The 19,636-nt window shown below is 39.9% G+C and overlaps 1 protein-coding gene across 1 annotated transcript in view; it reads left to right on the top strand.

Annotated features, from left to right (window-relative positions):
• Positions 1 to 245: 245 nt before the first annotated feature.
• LOC106572420 (immunoglobulin-like and fibronectin type III domain-containing protein 1) overlaps positions 246 to 19,636 on the top strand; it is a 39,679-nt gene continuing 20,288 nt past the window's right edge. The window contains exons 1-12 of the mRNA XM_082961501.1: positions 246 to 409; positions 3,332 to 3,434; positions 6,799 to 6,834; positions 11,263 to 11,385; positions 11,818 to 11,957; positions 12,042 to 12,141; positions 12,237 to 12,281; positions 16,723 to 16,765; positions 17,856 to 18,045; positions 18,359 to 18,472; positions 18,931 to 19,093; positions 19,206 to 19,478. Coding sequence (XP_082817627.1) covers positions 3,386 to 3,434; positions 6,799 to 6,834; positions 11,263 to 11,385; positions 11,818 to 11,957; positions 12,042 to 12,141; positions 12,237 to 12,281; positions 16,723 to 16,765; positions 17,856 to 18,045; positions 18,359 to 18,472; positions 18,931 to 19,093; positions 19,206 to 19,478 — 1,276 coding nt within the window. The 5' untranslated portion in view covers positions 246 to 409; positions 3,332 to 3,385. The remainder of the gene's footprint in view (positions 410 to 3,331; positions 3,435 to 6,798; positions 6,835 to 11,262; positions 11,386 to 11,817; positions 11,958 to 12,041; positions 12,142 to 12,236; positions 12,282 to 16,722; positions 16,766 to 17,855; positions 18,046 to 18,358; positions 18,473 to 18,930; positions 19,094 to 19,205; positions 19,479 to 19,636) is intronic.

The raw sequence follows: 19,636 nt of genomic DNA on the forward strand, positions 1-19,636 counted from the left end.
TACATAACTTTAAATGGAGACCACCACACCAATCATGTTATTTTCAGCAAATGTTTCTGTAAAGATGGCTAGACTGTCACCAGTCATTATGTGGTGTAGAGAAACTCAGTATCTGTTGATACCCCTCACTCCATCATCCTTTTCATCATATAGCCCCCCACCCCCAGACCACCCTCCTCCCCTTTTGAGGAACCGTCTGCCTAAATACAGGGAGAGCCTCCTCTTGATCAGAATCACTGTGTCTGGTTACTAACTGGCTGGCAGAGAAATCAAACCCGTTTCCTCCAAAGGATTTACTACAAAGCAAAACCTTGAGGGCAGCGAGAAAATACCCCAAGAAATACCCAAGCCCTCAAATACAGTCTGAGTTGGACTAACAGGACGTGAACAGTAGACAGGCGACAGGCAGGTAAGCTTCCTTTAACTGACTATTGCAAGATCATACTGAGTAAGGTCACCGGAGAAATGTAATTTCCTGGGACGATAAAGACACACATGGTAAAGACACATGAAGTCATTGCAGTAGGCAGGCCTGGGTTCAAATACTATTTAAAATCTTTCAAATACTTTGAGTGTTTGCTTTAGGCTGCCTGGAGAGCCAGGTGGTAGGTGTTAGCACTTTTGAGACTTTTCTATTGGTTGCATTGCAGCAGACAATCTCAATCAAGCACATATACAGTATTTTCAATTATTTATAATAGCATTTGAACCCAGGTCTAGCAGTAGGTTACCAGCAGGGTCACAGCTAACTATAGCGGTCGAAGTGTGTACTGTCAGTGTTTGTCCTGCTACTGTTATGACTCATGGGACGGGAAAGAACAGGGCAAGAAGGGAATGCTTGGCACCCTGATGTTCATTAAAGTCATATATTTTTTATTTAGTATGGTGCTCTGACTGCCAAGAAGTGGTGACCCTCAAATCCCTTTGGGACACTTTCCATGTAGCATTAATGCTTTAATTCAAACTACTGTAGCTCTTAGGAACTTCTAAACATTAAGGTTCAGAGTTTGCCATTTTGTTCAGCAGATTTGATTTATTGTACTCACATCAGCTAAGCATATACTTCTTTATTTGGAATGTTTCAAAGAAAATACTGTACTCAACAACGATCTCTCAGATCATCTTGTGAGGACATGTGAGGGTAAACTAGCCCAGCACTCTGATTGATTTATAAAACTCAACTGTCTGTGCCATATTTCGTCATGCTTAGCCTCTCACTATGTATCAGTTGGCAGGTACACATGCAAGTGAAGTTCAATTGGTTTAGACTTAGAGCATGAAACACTCAATTAGAACAACATGTGCGTTATTGACAAAGAATGCTATCTTCTGCAACCTGTCCAACTATTGACTTTTTCCACAACTGCTACCAGTTTGATTCCAAAACATTGACATCAAATACATGTTGACAGTGAAACAAATAAAAGTATTAAAAATATATACAGTGCCTTCGGAAAGTATTTAGACCCTTTGACTTTTTCGACATTTTGTTACGTTCTAGCCTTTTTCTCATCAATCTACACACAATACCCTATAATGGCAAAACAAGAAAACTGTTTTATAGAAATATTCTAATGAGTCGCCGCCCCAACATTTGAATTAGAACTCATAGAGCAAAGAACACTTTTGTGAACTGCAAAGAATCATTTAAGGGCTCAAAGGGATATTATTTGAGTCATTACGATTCCACACCTTTCCCAAAAAATCCTTGAGGAACCCTCTTTTCTTTGTGTATATAGTGCATTCGGAAAGTAGAAGTAGAAGAATCGGAGAAACTCCCCAAATACAGGTTTGCCAAGCTTGTAGCGTCATACCCAAGAAGACTCGATGCTGTAATCGCTGCCAAAGGTGCTTCAACAAAGTACTGAGTAAAGGGTCAGAATACTTATGTAAATATAATATTTCCGTTTTTTGTATTTTTTTTATATGCACATTTTCAAAAAACTGTTTTTGCTTTGTCATAATGGGGTAGTGTGTGTAGCTTGATGAGGGGAAAAAACTATTTAATAAATTTTAGAATAAGGCTGTAATGTAACAAAATGTGAAAAAAGTCAAGGGGCCTGAATACTTTCCGATGGCTCTATATATAAAGGATATTTCATGCTGAAACCCCCATATTAAACACCTATGGTATTCAATTGATTGATGGTTTATATTTAGGATCATGTTTTACAGCTTTGACATATTTTTTATTTTAAAATCATCTTATTCAATTATTTAATTTATTTGACATGTGATAAGGCCACACAGAAGGCCAGTGATTATTACCGACACCTGTGATAATCTGAAGTACTCAAACGGGTACTTTATGTAATAGATTACATAAAATCTTTGAAAGACAACAACATTCTGGTAGTTTAGTGGAAAACTAATGTTTCCAGTATTATACCCTCCCTTTGCAACCCTAACCAAGCCCCTTAAGCTTTTCTACTGCAATCACCTTAAGTCTGCCACTTTTTGGCTAGACAATTCTTAGACTGAGTTTACACAGGCACTTGCCTTTTTTACTTTTTTCTCTAAAACAGATCAGATCGTTTGCCAAAAACTGTTACAAACTAGATACTTGTTTGCATTCTTATATCAAAAACCTTTGTTGACCTTGCCATTTCTATCTGCGTACCCATTCAAGTATAACCATTCCAGTCATTTGCACAATCTTGGTGATAGCATGGTCATAGTTTTATGAGGTATGTGCCCTTTCACATGCACAGGGTTAGTCTTGGCTGTTTAATGAAAGGTAATAGATCTTCTGAATCCCATGTAATTAAATTGGCTTCTGACAGTTTAAAATGACAACACCACACAAAAAGATGAAAGGCAATGTACTGTATGCTGTATCTTTATCAGATTATGAGAAACACAGACACACACACACACACTTTGCCTTGCTCAAGATACACAATCATATGCATCCCATAAATAATGAATATTGTCAGCAAACAAGGAACTTTTCATCTCTTAGATTAAATACAGTCTACGGTACAGCACACTGTGCACCCTGAGCAGGTGTCATTGTCACTGTTATGAGCTGTGGTCACTATCAGTCACACAGGAAAAGGGCATCAGCCTAGAGTTCAAACAAAACATGCATCCTTCACACTCCACATTTAATGGACACCTCAGCAAGTGCAAGACTTTACAGATGACATGTCAACATTGCCTTCTAGAGACAGACATACAGCTCAGCTGTGTTCAGGAACTTTGGACTCTGCCACCTCTTTTGGAAAGACATTCTCGTAATAGATAAAGTATAATAGAGAAAAATGATAAAAAATATAAAAATTCCTAAGTAATCAATCAGTTGATGTTTACATGATGTTTTCATTTACAGAGAGCCCCCTGACTGACTGAGCTTTTTGGATCACACACACACACATCTGCCAAGATGTGGAAGAAGTCAAAGGTCACAGACCAGACGGCCACTGGCCAAGGAGGTACTGTATACATGAGTGTTCCTTTCTCTCCTTCCTAATCCCAGTACAGTACATACTAAGACAGAGAAGACATCAAACATCAAGCGTTATCTTCACAAAGCCCCCAATGATTGCCAGAGAAAATAAAGATGGTAATACCTTGTGGTGCACTGTGGGATTGCAGTAGCCTATATTGGCAGCAAACACTTCATGACCAAAAGTATGTGGACACCTGTTTGTCGAACATCTGATTCCAAAATGATGGCTATTAATATGGAGTTGGTCCCCCTTTGCTGCTATAACAGCCTCCACTCTTCTGGGAAGGCTTTCCACTAGATGTTGGAACAATGCTGCAGGGACTGGCTTCCATTCAGCCACGAGCATTAGTGAGGTCGGGCACTGATGTTGGGCGATTAGGCCTGGCTCGCAGTCGGCGTTCCAATTCATCCCAAAGGAGTTCGATGGGGTTGAGGTCAGGGCTCTGTGCAGGCCAGTCAAGTTCTTCCACACAGATCTCGACAAACCATTTCTCTATGTACCTTGCTTTGTGCACAGGGTCATTGTCATGCTGAAATACGAAAGGGCCTGGAGTAGGGGATGGGGTAGTTAGCATTCTCCTGGCATCCGCAAAACCCGTCACTCCAGAGAACATCACTCCAGAGAACACGTTTCCACTGCTCCAGAGACCAATGGCGGCAAGCTTTACATCACTCTAGCCGATGCCTAGCATTGCGCATTGTAATCTTAGGCTCGTGTGCTGCTGCTCGGCCATGGAAACCCATTTCATGAAGCTCCCGACGAACAGTTATTGTGCTGAAGTTGCTTCCAGAGGCAGTTTGGAAGTTTGTCGTGAGTGTTGCAACTGAAGGCAGACGATTTCCACACGCTACACGCTTCAGTACTCTGCGAACCCGTTCTGTGAGCTTGGGTGGCCTATCACTTGGCGACTGAGCCATTGTTGCTCCTAGACGTCTTCACTTCACAATAACAGAATTTAGAGTTGACCAGGGTAGCTCTAGCAGGGCAGAAATTTGATGAAGTGACTTGTTGGGACGGTGGCATCCTATGATGGTGCCACGTTGAAAGTCACTGAGCTCTTCAGTAAGGCCATTCTACGGCCAATGTTTGTCTATTTTTTTATTACCTTTATTTAACCAGGTTGACCAGTTCAGCATGGTGGTGGTAGTGTGATGGTTTGGGGTTGCTTTGCTCCCTCAGGACCTTGACGACTTGCCTTAATAGAACGAACCATGAATTCTACTCTGTATCATAGAGTTCTACAGGAGAATGTCAGGCCATCTGTCTGTGAGCTGAAGCTAAAGCGCAGCTGGGTCATGCAGCAAGACAATGATCCAAAACACCCATCAAGTCTACATGAAAATTGGTTAAAAAGCAACACACTTGACGTTTTGGAATAGCCTAGTCAAAATCCAGACCTAATCCCAATTGAGATGTTCTGGCAAGACTTGAAATGGGCAGCTCATGCTTGAAAACCCACAAATGTCACTGAGTTAAAGCAGTTCTGCATTGAAGAGTAGGCCAAAATCCCTCCACAGCAATGAGACTGATCAACAACTACAGAAAGCATTTGGTTGCAGTCATTTCAGTTAAATGTGCCTCAACCAGTTATTGAGTGTACGGCAGCAATTCATTTTAATTGTAATTTGTAAACTCAGCTTCCCTTTGTGTAATATTAGGTTTTGATTGAAGATCTGATAACATTCAGTGTCAAAAATATGCAAAAATAGAGAATATCAGAAAAGGGGAAATACTTTTTCACGGCACGGTATAGTGTATGTTGGCGGAAAGCCTACTTTAGCATTGCTACTTATACTGGCCAAGTAAAACTATTTTTCATAATAGCCAGGTTACAAAAATGCTTTAATCATGCAAACTATTTTTCTCTGGGACCAATTATTTTCCCATTATGAACAGGAGAATTTGTTTGACCTTTTTTCATATTGAGAAAAGGCTGTCCTTAGGGAACTCAATGGATTGAAGAAATTGTACTTTGGTATTTTTTTCATGCCCTGTGGCTAGTGGGTCCTAGTGTGATTGTTTAATAGTACCTTGTGGAATTACAATAAAGGAACTGATGAGACTAACATTTCAGATATTTGCTTTATGGTAATGCATAAAAAGACACTACTGAGGACCACAGAATGGCAATATCAGGGCTCCTGCTAACTCTTAATTCTCAGGCACTATGGATGTACCAAGGTGCCTGATCAGTCTATTATGAGATTTTTTGTATAATTTTTTTAAATGTAACCTTTATTTAACTAGGCAAGTCAGTTAATATCAAATTCTTATTTACAATGATGGCCTATCCCGGCCAAACCCTAACCCGGACGACGATGGGTCAATTGTGCACCACCCTATGGGACTCCCAATCACAGCTGGTTGTGATACAGCCTGGAATCAAACCAGGGTCTGTAGTGACGCCTCTAGCACTGAGATGCAGTGCCTTAGACCACTGCACCATTCGGGAGATGAACCACCCCAAGAAAAACCACAACAAAGAAAATGAGAACATCTTGTTTCAAGTGATCACCAATTTCAGAAGAGGTGACTAAGACCCAAGACAATGAACAAGACAAGATGGAACTCGGTTTAAAATGAATGTTCAGTCTCATTGAATATTGAACATTGCAGATGAGCCCGAGGGTTGTCTCCTTTATACACAACGCAGCTCTTTGAAATATAGCCATTCAATCAGAGTTGAGTAGAACATAAACACGAGAACATTGGGATTGCCCTGAGGATGGGGAGGGAGGGCCATGAAATCAAGCTCTAGGGTCTAGTACCATGTCTCACAGGAGAGAAAAAGAACCTCTACAACATTAAATTGTCTGAGATTCAGACACATCTGCAAGAAATGAATGAAGTTGTATTGCCGTACTAACTTGGTCCTTGTAGTACCATTAGTTAAGTTATATTAGTTATGTCTTTAACTATTGTCCTTAAATGTACAAAACTACATTACAAATGTAGCGAAATGTCTTTGTACCTGTATTTGTCTTTCACCCCATTTATTAAATTGGTCACACTTTACTTTAAGCCAACAATCCTTCATTACTTGTTTTAGGCATATATGAGCCTTTATGATGATGTATTATAAGGCTTACATAATATGTTACATAATATTAAATTATGGCTTTTACTAAAGTGTTACAAATGTATTGTATGTCCCTATGTTGGAATATATCCTGTCTTTACCATACATATCGTAATGTATGAGGATTCTAATGTCTCAAAGTACTAGGCCTAAACCATGTCTTTGCCAGAAAGGTACTTCTCCTCTCCCTCTCTCCAAGTCCTTACCAGGATTAATGTTTCTTGTCCCATCTGCTTCCATGTCATCCTTTTGTCTTTGCACGCCCAGGCCCTTCAGAGGCTGAACAGGAAGAAGAGAAAAAAGGTAGGACAGTGATGATCAAAAAGCAAGTTTCGCTTTTTCACTCACTGGTGTTTTGGTTTTCAAATTCCATACATTGAGGTAAATTGATTTCGATTGGTTGTCCTGAGATTTTAAATATTCTGGGCAATTAATTAAATCAGTTACCCTCATGCTGTCTTCAGGTCAGATGTGACCTCTGGACATATTTGAAGATGAAAAACACAAACAAACAAAATGTTCAACTATTTTGGATTCAAACATCAGTGGTATAGTATTTGTGTTGTATTCATGTTTTAGAAGATTGTGTAGTATGTAGTATTCATACACATTCTTCTGGAATGCACATACCGGGAAATATAAATGTTTATTTTCTTAAAATATTGTAAAACATAAAGGTAAACTGTAATCAATGTACTTCAGGATAAAGAGGTTGGTTTACCTTTGATGTCTACATTCTGTTACGAAAATATAAAAAAATACAAAAACTCGTGACAAAACACTTCCAAAAACTCAGAGCCATTTTCCTGTGTGAAATTGTAAAATACTCTTCACATTCAAGGACAAGAATAATTTGTAAAAAATGGACTGCCCAGTGCACTTTCGATGTTTATTGTCATGTCATGTGAACAGTAAAGGCATTGAAACAAACCATTTCCAGTACCTCACATGTGGAAAAGCACGTCATGACTGACATCTGCTGGTGAGGATAAGAAGTCAGATAAAGCCCCAACCTAAATGTCGGTCATGCAAAATAAACAACCTGGCCAGAGATGCAGCAGGTGCATAGTATGTTAAACAAAATGGAAGTAAATATACATAAATATATACAGTACCAGTCAAATGTTTGGACACACCTACTCATTCCAGGGTTTTTCTTTATTTTTTATATTTTCTATATTGTAGAATAATAGTGAAAACATCAAAACTATGAAATAACACATATGTAATCATGTAGTAACCAAAAAAGTGTTAAAGAAATCAAAATATATTTGAGATTTGAGATTCTTCAAAGTAGCCCCCCTTTGCCTTGATGACAGCTTTGCACATTCTTGGCATTCTCTCAACCAGCTTCATGAGGTAGTCACCTGGAATGCATTTCAATTAACAGGTGTGCCTTGTTAAAAGTTCATTGGTGGAATTTCTTTCCTTCTTAATGCGTTTGAGCCAATCAGCTCTGTTGTGACAAGGTAGGGATGATATACAGAAGATAGCCCTATTTGGTCAAAGACCAAGTCCATATTGTGGCAAGACCAACTCAAATAAGCAAAGAGAAAGGACAGTTCATCATGACTTTAAGACATGAAGGTCAGTCAATACAGAAAATGTGATCTTTGAAAGTTTCTTCAAGTGCAGTTGCAAAAACCATTCAGCGCTATGATGAAATTGGCTCTCATGAGGAACGCCACAGGAAAGGAAATCCCAGACTTACCAGAGTTCACTAGAGTTCCCAGCCTTCGAAATTACAGCCCAAATAAATGCTTCACAGAGTTCAAGTAACAGACACATCTCAACATCAACTGTTCAGAGGAGACTGCATGAATCAGGCCTTCATGGTCGAATTGCTGCAAAGAAAGCACTACTAAAGGACACCAATAAGAAGAAGAGACTTGCTTGGGCCAAGAAACACAAGCAATGGACATTAGACCGTGGAAATCTGTCCTTTGATCTGATGAGTCCAAATTTGAGATTTTGGGTTCCACCCGCCATGTCTTGTGAGACGCAGAGTAGGTGAACCGATTATCTCTGCATGTGTGGTTCTCACAATGAAGCATGGAGGAGGTGGTGTGATGGTGTGGGGGTGCTTTGCTGGTGACACTGTCTGTGATTTATTTAGAATTCACACACTTAACCAGCATGGCTACCACAGCATTCAGCAGTGATACTCCATCCCATCTGGTTTGCGCTTAGTGGGACTATCATTCATTTTTCAACAGGACAATGACCCAACACATCTCCAGGCTGTGTAAGGACTATTTGACCAAGAAGAGAGTGATGGAATGCTGCATCAGATGACCTGGCCTCCACAATCACCCAACCTCAACCCAATTGAGATGTTTTGGGATGAGTTGAACCCCAGAGTGGAGCAAAAGCAGCCAACAAGTGCTCAGCATATGTGGGAATTCTTTCAAGACTGTTGGAAAAGCCAAGAGTGCCAAGAGTGTGCAAAGTTGTAATTTTAGATTTTTTTTAACATTTGTTATTTCACCTTTAGTTAGCCAGGCAGGCCAGTTGAGAACAAGTTCTCATTTACAACTGCGACCTGGCCAAGATAAAGCAAAGGAATGCGACACAAACAACAACACAGAGTTACACATGGAGTAAACAAACGTACAGTCAATAACACAATAGAAAAAGTCTATATACAGGGTGTGCAAATGGCGTAAGGAGGTAAGGCAATAAATAAGCCATATTAGCGAAGTAATTACAATTTAGCAAATTAACACTGGAGTGATAGATGTGCAGATGATGATGTGCAAGTAGAAATACTGGTGTGCAAAAGAGAAAAAAAGTTCATAAAAACAATATGGGGATGAGTTGGGTAGTTGTATGGGCTATTTACAGATGGGCTGTGTACAGCTGCAGCGATCAGTAAGCTGCTCAGATAGCTGATGCTTAAAGTTAGTGAGGGAGATATAAGTCTCCAAATTCAGCGATTTTTGCAATTCATTCCGGTCATTGGCAGCAGAGAACTGGAAGGAAAAGCGGCTAAAGGAGGTGTTGGCTTTGGGGATGACCAGTGAGATATACCTGCTGGAGCGCTACCGGTGGGTGTTGTTATGGTGACCAGTGAGCTGAGATAAGGCGGCGCTTTACCTAGCAAAGACTTATAGATGACCTGGAGCCAGTGGGTCTGGCGACGAATATGTAGCGAGGGCCAGCCAACGAGAGCATACAAGTCGCAGTGGTGGGTAGTATATGGGGCTTTGGTGACAAAACGGATGGCACTGTGATAGACTGCATCCAGTTTGCTGAGTAGAGTGTTGGAGGCTATTTTGTAAATTACATCAACAAAGTTGATGTAATTCAAAGTCAGTTTTACGTGGGTATGTTTGGCAGCGAAATAGGCTTTGTTGCGAAATAGGAAGCCGAATCTAGATTTCATTTTGGATTGGAGATGTTTAATATGAGTCTGGAAGGAGAGTTTACAGTCTAGCCAGACACCTAGGTATTTGTAGTTGTCCACATATTCTAAGTCAGAACCGTCCAGAGTAGTGATGCTGGCCGGGCGGGCGGGTGTGGGCAGCAATCGGTTGAAAAGCATGCATTTATAATGAGTAATGTAGGCATGTCCAAACTTTTGACTGGTACTGTATATATACAGTGCATTCAGAAAGTATTCAGACCCCTTGACTTTTTACACATTTGGTTACGTTACAGCCTTATTCTAAAATGGATTAAATCATTTTTTCCCCCTCATCAATCTACACACTATACCCCATATTGACAAAGCAAAAACAGGTTTTTAGACATTTTTGCAAATGTATTAAACATAATGTTACGATGCCTCCTAGTAGGAGGGAGGTGCAGGAATCAGGAGCAGGAGAGCAAGGAAGTTCCAGTGGCACAAACGTTATTTAATGTAGTCCCGACTCAACAACAACATGGGGGAAAACACGCACAAAACGAAGTCGCCACACACAGGGAAACTCATTACACACACGGAGGAGAAACCTCGACTCCTAAACAAAATCTCGAAACGGTAACACTACCGAATGAAATGAAAACCCACCGAAATCAACTAAATGAACACAGGTGTGATAAAACAGACAGACACAAACGAAAAGGAAAAATAGATAGATGGCAGCTAGTAGGCCCGGCGACGACGACCACTGAGCACCGCCCGAACAGGGAGAGGAGCCACCTTTGGTGGAAGTCGTGACACATAAAAACTTAAATATCACATTTACATAAGTATTCAGACCATTTACTCAGTACTTTTTTCAAGCACCCTTGACAGTGATTAAAGTATATTATCCGCACAGAAGAATAGGTGCAACTCCCCAAATACAGGTGTGCCAAGCTTGTAGCGTCATACCCAAGAAGACTGCAGGCTGTAATCACTGCCAAAAGTGCTTGAACAAAATACTGAGTAAATAGTCTGAATACTTATGTAAATTTGATATTTCAGTTTCTATTTTAAATACATGTGCAAAAAAAATCTAAAAACCTTCTTTTGCTTTGTCATTATGGGGTATTATGTGTAGATTGATAATATAATCCATTTTAGAATAAGGCTATAACATAACAAAATGTGGAAAAAGTCAAGGAGTCCGAATACATCCCGAATGTATTGTATTTATATATCATGATTGAATAATTGATAATTGATTCATGCCATTTTTGAGTGCAGTTCATGTATTGATTCATTGATTGGATTTATGTTTTTGTAAAACATTTGTTGGGGCTTAATCAGACTTATTTTCCTCTTACTTCTCATCTTTTCTCCAGCTGGCATCAAGAAGAGGTCCAAGGTCCCTGGGGTCATGATCACGCAGTTTATAGAGGTTCTACCAGAGGGCAAGAGCACCCCAGACTTCCTTCGCAAACCCATCGCTCTAACCATTCAAGAGGGTGAGCCCCCAGGATGTTTTAGGAGATCTGTATCAGGCCTAGGCCCTCTCAGTGTTGGTCTATGTGCTCAGAGGCGTCATGCCCATAGGGGGCACAGGGGCACATGTCCCCTAAGATTTGTCAAACATTTTTAAATACTTTTTTTTTTCTCTGTAATACTACACTTAGCTTATATGAAGTTGGCTTTAGCTAGTCCAGATAGATTCCCCATCTCCCAAACTCATAACTAGCTACCAAGAAGCTTTTTCAGGCTACCAGTCAAGTTAGAGTAGCTAGCTTGTCTAACTATCTTAGCTAGCATGCCTGCTGGCAAGGTTGGTAGACTTGAAAAAAGCAAGCAATAACTAAATAAGACTCACATTCCTTTCAATCCTTTTTCACGTTGGGATTGGGGTATGTTATAATGAATCAATGTTTTTGCACATCCTACAGGTAAATTAGCAATTTTCAAAGCCAATGTGTGTGGTGATCCCAAACCAGAGGTGACATGGGGAAGAGCTAAGGGGGATATGTCAGACAGAGAAAGATTTCAAAAGAAATATGATGAAGCTACTGGTGAATACACTTTAGAGGTGAGTCTAATCTTATGCACAAGAGTGTGCATATAACCCATGAATCTGTTCAGTTGTGATTAAACAGTTAATTTATTTCACCAGATTCACAGAGTGTCTGGAGAGGAGGCAGACACTTACAAATGCTATGCTATCAATGAATATGGCAAGGCTATTTGCACTGCAGCATTGAATGTGATTGAGGGTGAGAATGTTTGTTTCTTTACACTTCATGTAACTTACTTGTATGATCAGTTGAGTCCTCGTATTTTGGTGCTAATCCTAAACGTCTGTTATTAGTTGGATTCAAGAAGAAGAGGGCCATGGAGCAGTTAGAAGACATAGGTGGGTATTTTCATTGATTCATCCATCCATCCATGATAAAAGTAAAAAACCTACAAAAGAGTATTTGGAGGAGGAGATTTTTCAATCCGTTACGTAATATTTTGACCTGCTCTCTAAAAAAATAGCATTGTTTATGGAAACCATTTTTTAATGATGAAAGCACATTTAATAATTGCATTTATGTGTTTGCTTACCATGTCATGTGGTACTGTTGATCATTTGCCAACAAGTAACTTTTTTAAAAGAGAAAGAAATGTATGGGACATTTGTAGGATGCAGCCATTTAATTGGTTTTGGCACCAAACATTTGTTTGCTGCTCCACTAGTTTCACTCTGTTAATCATGCTTTTTGTGTTTTAATGTTACTCCTACAAAGTGCACAAATGTTATTATTAGGATGGCTATTCCTATGTTAAAAGTAATGATTAGAACTTACCTTTGATCCCTCGTAATTTAAGAGGTGAAATATTTGTTCTCTTGTCGTGCTCAGGAAGGGGGCGTGTCAACCAGAACATCGTTCGTCCATGTGTTCGTCCATCCTTTGTGTTGGGTAATGCCCAGTTGGCTAAATCCCAGTGGGAGAGCAATGTGTACCCTGTTTTATTCAATACGTAGGCATGGTTCTACACTAATAATTTAAGTGTGTATTTCTGGCAATTGTGTGTGCTTGTATTTCCTGAATGTGTTTTTGTGGCCCTCTTATGGGCCACAAAATCAATTTTTTCATTCCATTATTTGTTGATTTTTGCAATGGTAGGCTTATATTCAAACGTGAGGCCTTGATGGAAACATATGTAAGCTCTGTCATTCCTGTTGCAGCCAGACAGGGGGCAGGTTGCTACATGGCTATTATCAGGCATTATTAAGTCCTTATAATCTTGGTTTAGATTTAGGCTTACTTATTATTTGATTTCTGTCCAGTTTATGTTCCTGTCTGTTCATCGTCAAGTTTATTGTTTTGTATTAACGTCATGTAGCCCAAAGCAATTCAAACACATTTGTCTTTCAACTTCTGGCTCATTGAGAAATGCAAACCATTGTTCAATATGAACTAAAATGGTAATTTTAAATTAAGTAAAATTGTGGGACTTGCATTAGCTCTTTAAAAGTATTTTTGTGGTTGTGGATGACATTTTTAGATTTTGAATTTAAAAAACAGAGAAGAAGACAAAGATTTCATACACCAGCTCTGGAACGGCTTGCGTACCACTGATTTAGACATCACTTCTCACAAGGCCATTTTGTGTGATTCTTTCACAAGACTCTGACATTGGCCATAGTCATGTATAACATGTAATGGCATAACACAATAGATTACATTAACTGGAATGATACTCTCACTCATGGTTACACAAAAAGAGCTGTGCGCAAACTGCACCCAACAATATTCGAATGAGTCGCCGCCCCAACATTTGAATTATAACTCATAGAGCAAAGAACACTTTTGTGAACTGCAAAGAATCATTTCAGGGCTCAAAGGGATATTATTTGAGTCATTACGATTCCACACCTTTCCCAAAGAATCCTTGACGATCCCTCTTTTCTTTGTGTATATAGTGCATTCGGAAAGTACTCAAACCCCTTGACTTTTTACACATTTTGTTATGTTACAGCTTTATTCTAAAATTGATTACATTTTTACAAAATCTCATCAATCTACATGCAATATCCCATATTGTCAAAGTAAAAACAGGTTTCAAACATTTTTGCAAATGTATTAACAATTAAAAACATAAATACCTTATTTACAGAAGTATTCAGACCCTTTGCTATGAGACTCGAAATTGAGCTCAGGTGCATCCTGTATCCATTGAACATCCTTGAGATGTTTCTACAACTTGATTGGAGTCCACCTGTGGTAAATTAAATTGATTGGACATCATTTGGAAAGGTGCACACCTGTCTATATAATGTCCCACATTTGACAGTGCATGTAAGGCTAAAAACCAAGCCATGAGGTTGAAGGAATTGTCCGTAGAGCTCCGACACAGGATTGTGTCAAGGCACAAATCTGGGGAAGGGTACCAAAACATTTCTGCAGAATTGAAGATCCATAACAACACAGTGGCCTCCATCATTCTTAAATGGAAGAAGTTTGGAAATATCAACACTCTTCCTAGAGCTGGCCGCCCTGCCAAACTGAGCACTCGGGGGAGAAGGGCCTTGGTCAGAGAGGTGACCAAGAATCTGATGGTCACTCAGTCAGAGCTCCAGAGTTCCTCTGTGGAGGTGGGAGAACCTTCCAGAAGGACAACAATCTCTGCAGCACTCCACCAATCAGGCCTTTATTGTAGAGAGACCAGACGGAAGCCACTCCTCACTTTAAGACACATGACAAGATTCTCTGGTCTGATGAAACCAAGATTGAACTCTTTGGCCTCTCCCAAAGCTTCACATCTGTTGGAAACCTGGCATCATCCCTACGGTGAAGCATGGTGGTGGTAGCATCATGCTGTGTGGATATTTTTCAGCGGCAGGGACAGGGAGGTGTTACGAATCGGCTCATAGCCCGTAACAAAGAGGGAGACAACAAGGAGATAAAGAAATTACAAACATGTTTATTAAATAAAGTGAACTATATCCAAGTAACAATTGTGTGTAGTCAGTAGTGTAAGTGAATAGATGGTGATAATGAGGGGTGTTGAGAGATGCCAAAACAAATGAACACAAAGAAGCCCCAAAATGCCACAACCAAAAACAACAGTGTGTCTGCATGGAGAGAGTCTCCTCAATGTATGGGGGAATTTATCCCCGGGACACACTTCCCATTTCACTGACGACACTCCCAGCTCCGCACTCCGACATCCTATTCAGGAAAACAAGATCAAAGAGAAAGAATTTGGCAGACAGAGCGGGAGGGTCGTCACACAGAATTGAGGGATAGATGAACGGAGCATAGTACAGAGAGATCCTTATGAAAGCCTGCTCCTGAGCGCTCAGGACCTCAGACAGGGGCGACGTTTCACCTTCCAACAGGACAACGACCCTAAGCACACAGCCAAGACAACACAGGAGTGGCTTCGGGACAAGTCTCTGAATGTCCTTGAGTGGCCCAGCCAGAGCCCGGACTTGAATCCGATCGAACATCTCTGAAGAGACTCTGCGGAGAATACATGTGTGCCACGCTTGTAGAGTCATATCCAAGAAGACTCTAGGCTGTAATCACTGCCAAAGGTGCTTCAACAAGTACTGAGTAAAGGGTCTGAATACTTATGTAAATGTAATATTGTAATATTTCAGTTGTTTATTTTTAATAAATTCACAAAAAAATCGAAAAACCTATTTTTGCTTTGCCATTATGGGGTATTGTGTGTAGATTGATGAGGGGGAAAAAAACAATTTAATTAATTTTAGAATAAGGAAGAACATAACAAAATGTAGAAAAAGTCAAAGGGTCTGAATACTTTCTGAATGCACTGTATTTACTTTGTACATATTGTACATACATTTGCTACTGCTTATTTACCTACATCACATTAAAAAGTAATCGCCTCACCATGGGCATTGCACAACTACACTAAAGCTACACTGGGGCATTAAGAAAACAGTACGTTTTTTTATCTGCTACATTGGAATCATTACTTTTTGCTGACGTGAGTAGAGTGAGACATTTTATCCTGTTGTTCTCGGGCGTGAGCTGCATGTTGAAATCTAGAATCAAAGCGTAATCTTGCGAAGCCGACGGGCTTACACCTGGTTTCATTTAAATGATTATGATGTATCCTGCTCTGCAAACATGAATCTGGTTTAGCTGCCCTGTTACCATCTAGTTTCCTCCTTACTGAACCCTCCACCACCAATAGCACCATTTTTAGACATTTGGATACATACTCCCCAATAGATCATCTATACTGTAGATGTTCAAACTATCAAACTCCGGGTAGTGAGTAGTTGGTTGAATAGTTTGTTGACAGTTAGTTGAACATCTATTTGGGTCTATCCAAATAAGGTCTTACTAGAACCAGATATTTAATGTGACTACCCACTGAGCACAGACATCAGTTCAACATCTAGTTTGATTTACATTTGGTTGAGTTGTCAGCTAATGTGAATTCAACAGGAAATCCCCCCAAAAAGATGAAATTCGCTTACATTTTTGCAAATCCAATCAGTTTTCCATGTTGATTCAACATCATCACATTGATTTATTTTGTCAAAATAACGTGGGAGCAACGTTGATTCAACTAGTTTTTGTCCAGTGGGTATTCTGCAGTGGAGGCTAGTGTGAGGAGATATAGCACGACTTGCTCATTGTACTGGCTGGAATGGAGTAAATGGAAAGTGGTTTCCATATGTTTGAGGTGTTTGATACGGTTCCATTTATTCCATTCCAGCCAATACAATGAGCCCATCCTCCTATAGCTCCTCCCACCAGACTCCAATGGTATCCTGTCACTTTACATTAAGTTGGGTAACATTGAGTGTCCTTTATTTTGTTTAGGTTCAGTAGATCCAGCCGAGTTCAGGAAATTGCTCAGAAAAAGGTAAGATATGAGACGATCATGATATCATGATATCAGTTACCAGATCCTTCTATTTACATTACATGTCTTTGTAAACAGGGACCTCTGTGCCTGACAAAACAGTGTGATGGGATGACCACAATGCATACAAATTGGGAACTAAGCTCTGTGGCAGCTCGTCAGAGGAGGAAGGGGAGAACCATCCTCCTCAGTGAATTTCAGAAAAATTTAAATAGTGAAACATTAAGAAGTTATCCTTTTAAGATAAAACTATACTAAATATAATCACGTCACTAAATCATTTATTCAAACACACAGTTTTGCAATGAAGGTCTACAGTAGCCTCAGCGCCATTCTGTAGGGTATTGACTTCAATACAAAACCTATGAGGCTCATAGTTCTCAGCCCCTTCCATAGACTTCCACAGTAATCTATCAGAGTTCTTGCAGCATGAACTGACATGTTTTCCACCCAACCAAAGGATCAGAGCATGAATCTAGTACTAAAAGCATAAGCTACAACTAGCTAGGCCTGCAGTGCATAAAATGTGGTGAGTAGTTGACTCAAAGAGAAAGAAAGTCAATATTTGAACAGTTTTGAACAAATGAATTTCTTCCATAGTAGCTAGCTAGTTTAGCCTACTCAAACAGAGAGGGATGCTATGTTAGCTAGCTGGCTATGGCTATCCAACACTGGAACGCTTCCAAGTCAAGGTAAGCTTTTGGTTTTATTAATTTATTGCCACCGGGGCCCGTCGAGTCTAACTGCTAAACTGATTGCTGCTGAGTACACTTTACTGCATGATTGTAGCGGCTTTACTAACATGATAGTTCTTGTAGCTATATTGACTATGACCTGACAATGATTAGGTAACGGATTGGCTTGGAAAGCCTACATCATGACAATGATGTAGGCTGTGTGTCATGATATGAAGGTTTGGGTAACGGTCATGATCCAATATGCTGTAATAGAAAAAAGGCCATGCTAATAAAGAAAAAATCATCCTCCCTCATCTTAAATGGCAACGACCACCACTACCGAAGATCCTACAGTATATGGTATATGGTTTTGTACCAATACTCAAGCAATGCTTCTGTCATGTTTCAACCAGGAAGGGAGTGGACAAACAGGAAGCTGTGAAAGAACCTGGAGAAATCGATGAAAGGTTCTGGGAAATCATCATGAGTGCAGACAGGAAGGACTATGAACGAATCTGCGCTGAGTTTGGTGTCAAAGACTTCCGTGTGATGCTGAAGAAACTCAGTGAGAAGAAAAAGGAGAGACAGGAGGAACAGGCCAAGGTTTGAGAATTGGGCACATTCAGTATGTACAAAACGTCTTCTGTGTGTACTGTTTTTGGTCATTTAATGTAGCTAATGGCTAGTGTGAAAACCTACATGACCACTATGAACCTCAGGATTCATAATGTCTGAAATGAATTTGAGTGTAACTAGTTAACTACATTAAGTCATTGTGGCAATAGCCTTAACCTATCATTTCATCCTCGTGATTTTAAACTCCATTTCTCTCCACTCCCCTCCCTCTCATCCATTATTTTCTCTCCACCCTTTTCCTCATGGTGATCTTCCAAACCATCTGCCATCCCTTCCTCAGTATATTGAGACCATCAATAACCTGAAACATATTGATATTAAAGGAGTAGGCATTGCTTCGTTTGAGTTTGACCTTGAGCTCAAAGACCCCGCCAGTAGGATTTTCCTCTACAAGGTGAGACATCTAGAAGTTGACCTCTGATTCAGTTTCCACATGAGGCAAAGGTATCATCATTCATCATTTAGCTTTTATCTCAACTTTACACAACAACCTTGTCATTCAACATTGTACAGCATTTTAATGGATGACAACTGCCTTAAAGGAAAGACTGACATTGCACAATTAGAACAGAATGTGTCACCTTCTTTCTTGTATGGCAGTAGTATCTCCTTTAAATTTCTACCTATCACCCAAAGTTCCAGGCATATAATTACATTTTCTATGGTTCCAGAGTAACTTCATCCCCTGTTATCATTTTGCCATCATATCCATGTCAAAACATGTCAATTGTCATGCATCCCATCAACTATGAGGATTTTAGTTTTTTCTTTTTAGAAAATGTTGAAATGAACTGAATTTGAACTCATATCTGATAGTAGCTGTCACTGTGTGAACTCTGTATCATCTTGCAGGATGGTGTAATGATTCCCTATAGTGATGAAGAAGAAATGAAACACAGCTTAAAGACTGTTGGGAAGAAGTTAATCTTCAGTGTGCGGGACCTTAAGGCAGAGGATGCTGGGCTCTATCAGGTGGATGTCGAGGAGGTCAATCTCTTCTCTACAGACTTCAGGAGTAAGATGAGCACAGAATGATTATGAATAGCATTCCTTTTTGATAGAAGATTAAAAAAAAACGTTCCTTATTTATTCCCATGAGCTTGTTCCATTTGCCCTTTTCCTTCCAGTTCCCACAGTGGATTTCATTGTCAAGATCCAAGAGGTGAAGGCCAAAGAGAGAGAGGATGCTATGTTTGAGTGTGTGCTGTCACATCCCTGGCCCAGAATCAAATGGATGGGCAAGAATGCCACTCTGGAGGAGGGAGAGAAATACACAATAACTGTGTCAGAAGACAAGCTGATCCACAGACTGCTAATAAAGGACTGTAGCCAGCTGGACAAGGGCATCTACTCTGCTGCGGCAGGAATCAAGACATGCAGTGCCTGGCTGATAGTGGAAGGTAACATTACATCTTCATATCTTGCACAATATGTAATTTTTCAGATGAAGGAGACAGCAGAAGGGTTCATTTTTGGATGAACAACATATACTATTCACCTCAGTAACTCAGTTCTGGTCTCATGACAGATTTGCGAGGTACTATGTCTTCTCAACTCT

The sequence above is a fragment of the Salmo salar genome, chromosome 15 (assembly GCF_965601325.2).
Source record: "Salmo salar chromosome 15, fSalSal1, whole genome shotgun sequence".
NCBI lineage: Eukaryota > Metazoa > Chordata > Actinopteri > Salmoniformes > Salmonidae > Salmo > Salmo salar.